At 29.3% G+C, this 9,595-nt stretch overlaps 3 protein-coding genes across 5 annotated transcripts in view; 2 read left to right on the top strand and 1 right to left on the bottom strand.

The window, feature by feature from the left end:
• Positions 1-253: 253 nt before the first annotated feature.
• On the top strand, positions 254-5,750 carry LOC102672761. Its single transcript, XM_006618575.2, has 3 exons — positions 254-587; positions 2,845-2,905; positions 4,066-5,750. The coding sequence occupies exons 1-3, from the start codon at positions 578-580 to the stop codon at positions 4,352-4,354; spliced, it is 360 nt and encodes a 119-aa protein (XP_006618638.1). The 5' UTR covers positions 254-577; the 3' UTR covers positions 4,355-5,750.
• Positions 5,751-6,518: 768 nt separating this feature from the next.
• The window catches only part of LOC102672948 (transmembrane protein 192), a 7,864-nt gene continuing 4,787 nt past the window's right edge, over positions 6,519-9,595 (bottom strand). Inside the window, exons 1-4 of one of the 3 annotated variants that reach the window (XM_006618576.2) lie at positions 7,774-8,087; positions 7,410-7,541; positions 6,939-7,335; positions 6,519-6,863 (exon numbers count right to left, since the gene is read on the bottom strand). In XM_006618576.2, coding sequence (XP_006618639.1) covers positions 6,619-6,863; positions 6,939-7,335; positions 7,410-7,541; positions 7,774-7,812 — 813 coding nt within the window. In that variant the 5' untranslated portion in view covers positions 7,813-8,087 and the 3' untranslated portion in view covers positions 6,519-6,618. Of the gene's footprint in view, positions 6,864-6,938; positions 7,336-7,409; positions 7,542-7,773; positions 8,088-9,595 lie in introns of those variants that run through there. The other 2 variants (XM_006618577.2, XM_006618578.2) reach the window with 2 other exon arrangements.
• The window catches only part of LOC102673251, a 3,928-nt gene continuing 2,908 nt past the window's right edge, over positions 8,576-9,595 (top strand). The window contains exons 1-3 of the mRNA XM_006618579.2: positions 8,576-9,007; positions 9,111-9,255; positions 9,335-9,544. Of these exons, the coding sequence (XP_006618642.1) occupies positions 8,781-9,007; positions 9,111-9,255; positions 9,335-9,544 (582 nt within the window). The 5' untranslated portion in view covers positions 8,576-8,780. The remainder of the gene's footprint in view (positions 9,008-9,110; positions 9,256-9,334; positions 9,545-9,595) is intronic.

Raw genomic sequence — 9,595 nt, 5'->3', positions numbered from 1 at the left:
TTAAAAAAAAAAAAAAAAAAAAAAAAAAAAAATTGGATATTTTTAGCGACAAATATCGATATACGAGTGTTCGTGGTTGATATACACGCATTTTCTATCAATGGAATATCGTTCGAGTGTATAGGATGTAGTATGGATGTAAGATGCACATGATCGAAGCGAGGAGGGTTTATCGAATGTATGAAAGAATAAGAAAGTGGGGGGGAGGGTATGAAATAAAATTTGTCGGTTGCATCCACCCTTCTCTCTCCGTTGAAGCGGTAACCTGCAGTTGAGGTTGTAGCGCGGCAATAGAGGCCGGAGCAGAGTCAGTCTGCGCGAGTCTTGCGAGTGGTGAACATCGCGTTCTCTGTCCGCTCGTCGGTTTCGTTCACTGTTCAATTGAAACCATCTTTTTTTCCACTCGTCTTTCGCTCTTCCACGCATCGTTCGCTCCCAAAGCAAGAGAATTTGTCGAACAGCGGTTTAGAGGGTCGATTTTATTTAATCAAAATAAAAAATAAAAAATAAAAAAGAAAAATCGAGAAGACGAGAAGAGAAATAGATAAATTCATCCACAGGAAACATTCCAGCACAGATGGTCAGAGGTGAGTAGAATAAAAATTTTCTTGAATTTTTTTATTGTTGTCGAAATATTTCTTGTCGTTTGTTCGGAAAAAAAAAAGAAAAAAGGAAATAAAAATGTTACCGTTTGAAAACAGGAACACGAGACTCGTATAAAGGTATATAAATATTTAAAATAAAGATTCCGGTGTGCAATTAGAGCTTTCTGACGAGCAACTGTTTTTGTTATGAAAATATTCAAGTTTGAAATCGACGCCAGGAATCTAGCGTGGAAACGTTACAACTGGTTCTAAACGGCATTGACGTTTATCCGGTGCAATAATACGAGAGGATACCTATATTTACTTTTCCTCTCTCTCTGTCGCCTCTGACTTCTCTCTACGCTCTTCTTTGTTCCTTCTTTCTTCTTTCGTTCGGCTCGCAGAAGTGGTCACGGCTCGTGGATATTTTGTGTACAGGTCGTATTGTCTAAGGTCGCGAAGCACTCAAAACACGATTCTCTTCCTCGTGTCGAAGGTCGTCGGTCCACGATCTTCTACCGAATAAAGAAAATTCCTTCTACATTACGCAAATATAATATGTGATCTCGGTTCAGATCTTTTCATACGTACGTTTAATTTCGATTAAAGGAGAGATTCTTCTTTGTTATCATCCTCATTAACATCCTCGTATTAGATATTATAACGTAACATCGTAACACGTTGGTTAAAATAGCATTCGTTTGATAATCGATTTCGTTGAAGTCTCGATATTTGAAGATATTTAGTCCACGTACTGCTTAATTAATCGTTTTATCAACGAAACGGATGTAAGCTCTATGGGGCCAAGGTTCTGGTCTCGGTCGGAATCGAGTTCGTCGATTCTATTTTAGAAAGATCGGAATACCACCTTCTCCATATACGCTTCATATATATCGCTCCGATCATCACCGACGGTTTCGCATTTAGCAATCGATAATCGTGATCCATCAATCGAGAATGAGATATCGGAAATAACGCGCATAATTTTTCGATATATATAACGTGTTCTTCGACCTTGTCGAGGTTTTAACCGGTGCTATTAGGAGCAAGGGTGGAATATTGAGGAAAGTATTAATTAAAATTCGCGTGGTTCGTGACGTAGGATATGACGTGTGCAACGTGCACGTGTAAATGGACTCGATTTGGTCCGCTTCCATCGGATAAATTTGCATACGTCGTTCGTGTAAAACGGTCGGCCTGTTCTCACGAATAATATTTTTACCGATCGATTCTTTTTTTTTTTTTTCCTTTTTTTTACTTGAAACTTTTTTTCAAATGAAAAAATATTTTATTTACGATTTGTTTCTCATTTTATATTCGATGAACTGATACAATATGGTATGGGAACCGATCAATCCTTCGTTAAATAAAACGAAACGATCCAATTTACGTAAGAAAATCGCTGAAAAATCGCAATCGTATAATATATTAAATCTTATGAATGGCAAACGAAGATAATATCGCGTCAACGTTTTAACGTCACGATAATATCATTTTCCAATCGCTTTCTTTCTCTTGAAGAAAAAAAACTGATTTGTGTTTTAATTTATGAAACCTTTTACCGTGTGTTTCGCTATAGAAAAGAAACGTTTCGAAACGTTGAATTGAACAACCGTTATAAACCGTAGAAAAATTACTTTCCACCACCATTTCGCGAAGAAAATTCAGAAGATAAGATATTTTATTACGTTATATATATCGAGCATGAATATATATCGGTAGTCTCCGATATGCGCGCTCGTTGTCTCTTGAAATAAACGAGGGCTTCGTTTACGCATCGTGTCCTTGCCGGAGACGCGTGTCAACAATATATAAGACGAAACTCGATTATGCGTTTCCTGGGAGGACAATCGAGTCAGTGTAATAATCTTGACTCGATTCCCAAAAATGTTCGCAAATCGTTCAATTCGTTTTAACTGGTCGGTTGCCTCGAGGCGGAGGAGAATTTTATCACTTGGCAGGGAGAACAAAGCCGTGGTTTCATCACGTTTGAAATTAAATAGCGTGTAATAATATTCTATGATACGTCATAGAGAGATTCGCCGTCGCAATCATCGCGATAGAGATTTGATTGACGATAAATTAAACGCTTTACTATTCGATGACAAAAACGTATTTAAACTACATTTAACGATTGTGTTATAAATGTTTATAACAGCGTTATAAACGCGTCTTATCCATGCTTGAACTTGAGTTAATAGATTTGATAAAAAAGATTTTTTTTTTTTATTAGAATTGTTGAATTCACTCTTTGTTTCAGGATCGTTGCCTGATATCGCAGTAACGATGGCATCGGGAAGAGAAATTTACGGTGCATTCAGGTAAACAATCGTAAATTTTTTTTTTTTAAAAAAACGCGACGCAAAAACTGATATGATTTTAAGAATTAAGACGACTTAATTTAGATTTTATCGAATAATTTTAATGCTTGATAAAAAAAAATGAAGATACTTATAGATAATAATTGTTCATAAAAACAGCAAAATCAATATTAATCCTCGATCAAATCGTACCTAGGAATAGATTTGGTTATCCTGACCGAATCGTGCACACATTTTCAAACGCGCAATCGAAAGTCTGTTATTTCTAGAATTTTCGTGGGTGTATCCAATATCTATTTATCCATAATCGGTTTAATAGAAAAATCAGCCCGAAAAATAATCGATGTCATCGAATAGTATGATGATCATATTTAATTTCAGTTTTTAAATTAATATTAAAAGATGTATCAAGAAAACGATTGTATTTTTATCAAAGCTATAAGCAATCATCTATTATAGACCATGACGCAAATTAGAAGAATTTATAATTTTTTCCTCTCGTAATAAAACATTTTTCCATCGTAATTAAATTAAAGATATTTATTTCTGTAGAATAAAAAATTCTACTTATATTTATTGTGTCCTTATTCGTAAAGTTATTCAAATAATTATATTATTATTATACACGGTGTTTTACGTAAAATCAATTCGTTATAGCCTAGACTAGGTACTTCAGTACCAATGACGTAACATTGACGCAAGCGACAATTGTTGCCACTAGAATGCTGCAGGGCAGAACGTCGATAGTTTAGACCAACTACGAAAATCACGTCCCTCTTAGCGACGAGACCTGCTAGCTTCTCGAAACCCAAATTCGAAACGTAGACTCGACTGCCGTTATTTTAACATACCACTTATAAACCATTAGTAAACAAACAAAGTTCGTACAGCGATATTTAATATTTAAATTCAATTTTAAATTCATTGTATATAGTCTTCTTCGATCGAAATTAATACCAATAAATTGGTTTAATCAGATCTCGAAAGAAAAATAATGTCAATAATCATTGAAAAAAATAAGATAAAATGTAATTGTTAAGCATAAAAAAAATATAGATAAATAAAATTTAATTTATCCTCACCCATTTTTCGATATCAACAACATAACAATAACAAAAAAATACATCCAAATTTTAACATTTTTTTTTCTTAATTTACAGCTTGATCGTTGACGATGTCGATTCCCACTCGATATCAAGCGAGAACTCGGATTTGGATGGTTTATCGAATGAAACCAGTTCTCAGAACTCGTCTTCCCAAACGCCATTGGACAGTCCAGGCGGACCTAGGGAAAAAATCAAGCAGATGCAAGTGGAAGCCGAAACTAGAAGAGGGGAATTTGCGAGATTACTCGAGGAACACGCTCAGGTAGTAAGAAAATTAAAAATGATGGAAGCCGAGGAACAACTCTCGGCAACTGGAAACGTTGTTGGAGCCACGCACGCGTGATTCCATCGTTAACAATCATCGTAAAACAATTGTGAGGATTGGGACCACCGCGACTATGCGATATACGCGCCGATTCTTTAAGTGCGAATTGGAAATTTAACGGAAAGTGTTGTGTGGATTTAATAAATAGTTTTGTGCGTTTATTAATAAATAACGATGATTCAAAATAGAACAATGAGAAATGTAAGAGGAAACTATTTTTTAAACAAACGTATATTTCTATAGTCTGAAAATTATTATCTGTATAATTTCTATAAGATGAAATTTGTTGAGATTACTTTTTAAACAACGATACATTACCAAAATGAGATAGGAAAAAATGTGCAAATTAAAAACAAGAAATCCTTGATCACTGCTTATTCGTAGGAAATATAATTAGAAATCTTACCACTATGACGAAAATCGCGTCACAAATTGATAGATCTTTAAATGTGAAACGAACTTTTTGCTTTTCTCTGTAATTTTATACAAAACGCTGTAGCGTTTGCATGTTCGTTTCTATTTCTTAAAACGAATCTAATATTCGTAAGTGGTGTAGATATATAAAAGTAGAAATGATCAAGCGAAATTTGACAAAATTTGTTGCTCATTGCTCTAGAACAATTTGGCAAAAAAAATGTTCAAAATTGACTAATACGGGAACATATTCTCGATTTGCGTTTATCACGAAGTCTGAAAAACTTCTTCTTTAAGACAATAATAAAAAAAAAAAAACATTCGGTATACATTCTTTATAATCTTGAAATAATCAGGATTAATGTATCCGATATACATACGCAGCAAAAATGGCTGGCCTAAACGTGTAGTACAAACTTTCAAAAAAAAAAAGAACAAAATATAATACTAACTAAAATAACGAGAAGTTTCAGTTTTAGTACTGTTTTCAATAAACCATCATTTTGTAGAACATTTTTATTTCCAAAGGAAAATGTCGAAATTATAACTATGTAGTAAATAAATAGTAAATAAGTACAAGCTTCTACATTTTATAGCATTGTATATTTAAGTGTTCCATATGTATAAGTGAGTAATTTTATATACCATGGAAGCATATATAGATTCATATAATAGCATAGGAGTCTAAGCCTGCCGTAATACACGTCAACTTTTTGTAAATAGAATTCTCTTTTAATATAATGCATCGTTTAAGATGTTCATCCACAAGAAGCCTTATAATATATGTAGTTACACATTAAAAAAAAGAAATCATTATTGAGAACCTTATTTTGCGATTGTTATAACATATTATATAAGGTTCGCATTAAATACGGACCAAATAATCACGAGTATGATCTTTTTTGTCTCTATGTGCACATTGCGTCAGGTTTTTATCGATATAAATTAGGTATTATTAGGCATTTATAGAAATATGCATATATACATATGTATTATAAAATATATATATATATATATAGAAACATTTAGTTTATTGCTAAGAAATTTTTCAACATAATACATCAAACATATAATGTAAAAGAATTTCTTTTTTTTTTAATGATATTTAAAACATACTTTAAATTAAAAAGATTAATTTTAGTATTAAAAGTATATTCATTTAACTCAATGATAAAGAAGCTTATTTTGAAGAATGCAGAATATATTATTGTTTTATTATCATGTTTGTCAACATAGTATGTAATAAAAAATGAATATTATGTATTGAAGATATTGCTAGTCTAAGTACAATAACTTCATATAATACAAACAAATATGTATTATAAATTATGTAAAGTGTATTTAGATGTAACTAAAATTATAAGTGCTGTATATTGAAAAAAATATATACTTTATTCAATTAGATATATACATTTCTTATCACAGAAATTATTTTTGATTTTTTATAATCACGTATATTTTTTATAACATGATATCTTTTTTAACTTAATAATGCCACTTAAATATATGGTTATTTTAAATTAATATAATTAAATAATAAAAATAATGTCAAATATTTAACATTTGTCCAATAATTAATGTATGAATTCAAACATTATGATAATACGAATATCAGAAAAAAACGAACGTTCATATGATTCCGATCTTAATTGTGCAAGCCTTACACTCGAAATAATACAATATTATTAAAAGTTAGTGTATTCAGAAATAAAAAAGGGGAAAAAAAAAATAATGGAAAATATTAACATAACAGCAAAAATGAACGAAATTATAAAATGAAAGTATTTGTCTCATACTCTTAATATTATAATTACATATATATGATAAAATATCACTTATACATATAAGGCTTGTACTCTGTCAGAATCTCATGCTTCAGGTAATCTACGTTGGGTTGCCAACAGCATCATTCTATGACTTAACTTAACATTATGATCTCTTAAATATCTTATTAAATCCGCTTGTTTTTCAAGCAATTCTTCTAAATTAGATTCTCTATGACGATAACCTACTTCATTACTACCTGCATATGTATCTTGAGTAAAAGAAGATAACCATTCTTCTCTAGCAACATCAGCTGGTGGACGTAATCGATTAAATCTTAAAACTTGTTCTATAAAATAAAAAACATTATACTTCTGAAGTTTTATATACTATAAATATTTTCAATATCTTTTTTTATACTTACTAATATAATTTATATAAACTGGTACAATAATTATAAGTTCCAATGTAGTCAAAAGCACTATATAATTTAATGGTGTGAACCATTCTGATGCACGACAATATTGTTCATAATTAACTTTATGTGTGTGATGCAAAAACACAGCTAATAATAAATAACATGTTATCCATAACGATGCTATGAAAAGAGGTGTTCTTATTTGTTGGTACGTTGATTGATAAAAATCAAGATATCCATAAATACGAAGCTTATGATGTTTTCTTTTTACTAAATGATCTGTTAACATTATTAACAACCAATATGCACAGTGAAGATATAAATATATAAAATATGTATCACATTTATTATTTTCTTCAGGCCATACAGCTATAAATATAATTCCTGTAATTTCTAAAGATACCTAAAATTTCAAACATATAATATTTATTATTGTTATTATTATTTGTTTGTTTTATTAGAGAAATTAATACTTACACCAAATATAAGAGGGATAAATGTAATTAGAACAGTATCTAATTTATGGAAATGTTGTTCTTGAGAAGTTAATACAGGTTGAAGATATTCTTCGTCATCCATGTTATGAGATGAGTCAAAATATACAGCTCCCTACAATACAATTTTGTATTCATACATCTTTGCAACCATATAATATTATTATTATACAATAAAAATTCATAGTACAATTATAATGTTATAATATGATAATATAAATATATATTTTAAACTATGAATAGTAGACTCATAAGAAAAGGTTATGTTTATGTTACATTGAGACTAATGAAAATAGAATACAATGAAATAATAATTTCATTGGAAATATTATTTCTGTTATACTCACACTACCTGATGTATTTAAATTTCTAATAAGACTGACCATTCCACCATAGAAAGATAAAATAAAACAAGAAAATTACACTTTTCACTATCAGAATTAAACTAACATTTTTCTTTGTATTAATATATATAGAATATACTAATAATAAATAGCAAGAAGAGATATAATCAGAATTTTATCAGAATTTAATCTATATAATAACACACGATATAAATCATTTAGAGTCTACGTATCGTTTAATTTACGTATAACGGAACATAGCTGCAATACAATGTAAGCATAAGATCAAAATGTCTACTAAAGATAGAAATTATATGAACATCGTTCATAAAATCTGATTTAAATTTCATATAAATTAATTGAAAAAAATTATAATTTACATTGCGCAATATATTATTAACTTTGTTTTTAAATTATATTTATTAATGTGCGTTTAATTAATGAAAATTTACTTTGTTTTTATATATAAGAATAAAAATAGTTGTACATATGTATACAGTGTTTGATAAAAAAATATTTTAATAAAAGTTCATAAAAATAAGACGTGATAGAAAACGTAATAGTCGCTAATAATTCAGAAATACCAAATTTCTGTATGGATACTGACATTAATCAGAGGATGCTGAACAAATATACACAGGAAGCGTCGAACTTTATTTTAAAAACACAAAATAAATCTTTAAATATAGTATCATTTCAATAAATGTAGTATCATTTCATATAATCACGTTTTTGAATATAGAATGTTGATATCATTTTAAAAAGATCTTTATAATTCAAATAAATTTTAATTAAATATATAATTTTATTGATAATTAATAGAAATAAATCTTAGATCGATGTTCGCAAATTTCACTTGCAATATAGAAAAAAAAAAAAAAGAAAAAAGAAAAAAATAAAACACAATATACGATGGAGAACACAACCTAAATGAACGATTATATTAATTTTGATCATAGTTAAAATTTGTCAAAATTTATTGTGAATTTATTTCTATAAAATTAACAAGTATGTTTGGACGACAAATTTTCTTAAAGCCTGTAGACAATCAACACGATGAAAGACGTAATGATTATATTCGACAATTATCCCCAAGTCAAGGACATGGAATACCATTTACTGAACTAATAAGCGTACCGTATTTAAGAAATGATGGACTAATGCTCGATTTAAATTTCATTTTTATCGATGATGATCATGTTCAATCAAATAATCTAAATAATCTATATTTTCAAACGTTAGTTTTATATATACATATATATAACAAGAAATTTGATATACTAAATTAAATGAATTATTTATTCGAAGAAATATATAATAAATTATTAATCACATTTTAGTAACCGTGGAAATATATCTAATCGATATTTATTGGAATATATAAGACAAATGAAAGAAAGATATCTATTTATGGAAAGAGAATTAACAAGAGCAAGAATGTTAATCCCAGTAATATCGCGCAATACTAATGCCGTACATCAATCGGTATTTTAACCATCAATATTTTATTAATTGTATAATAATAATATTTTTTTTTCGTTCATTTAACTTTATTTTTCCAAAGGCACAAACAGACATAAATTGGAATGAATGTTCCCTCACGAAATATGGACATTTTCTTGGAACTTCCTCAAAAAATCAATACAAAAAGAATCCAGAGCAAATTAACGTTTCATCAAGAAGAAAACATTATACTATGAAAAGAAATAAAGAAAATTCAATCAGAAAAACTTTGACTGAATCAGATTGGATGAAACATAGGATTTCCTCACAAGTATTCGCCCAGAAAAGAATAACAGAATGTTGAATATTTCTTGAAATTGTT

The sequence above is a fragment of the Apis dorsata genome, unplaced genomic scaffold (genome assembly GCF_000469605.1).
Source record: "Apis dorsata unplaced genomic scaffold, Apis dorsata 1.3 scaffold_360, whole genome shotgun sequence".
NCBI classification, from domain to species: Eukaryota; Metazoa; Arthropoda; class Insecta; order Hymenoptera; family Apidae; genus Apis; species Apis dorsata.
Note: the sequence above shows the minus strand (reverse complement) of the source record. Positions and strands in the feature narration are given on the sequence as shown.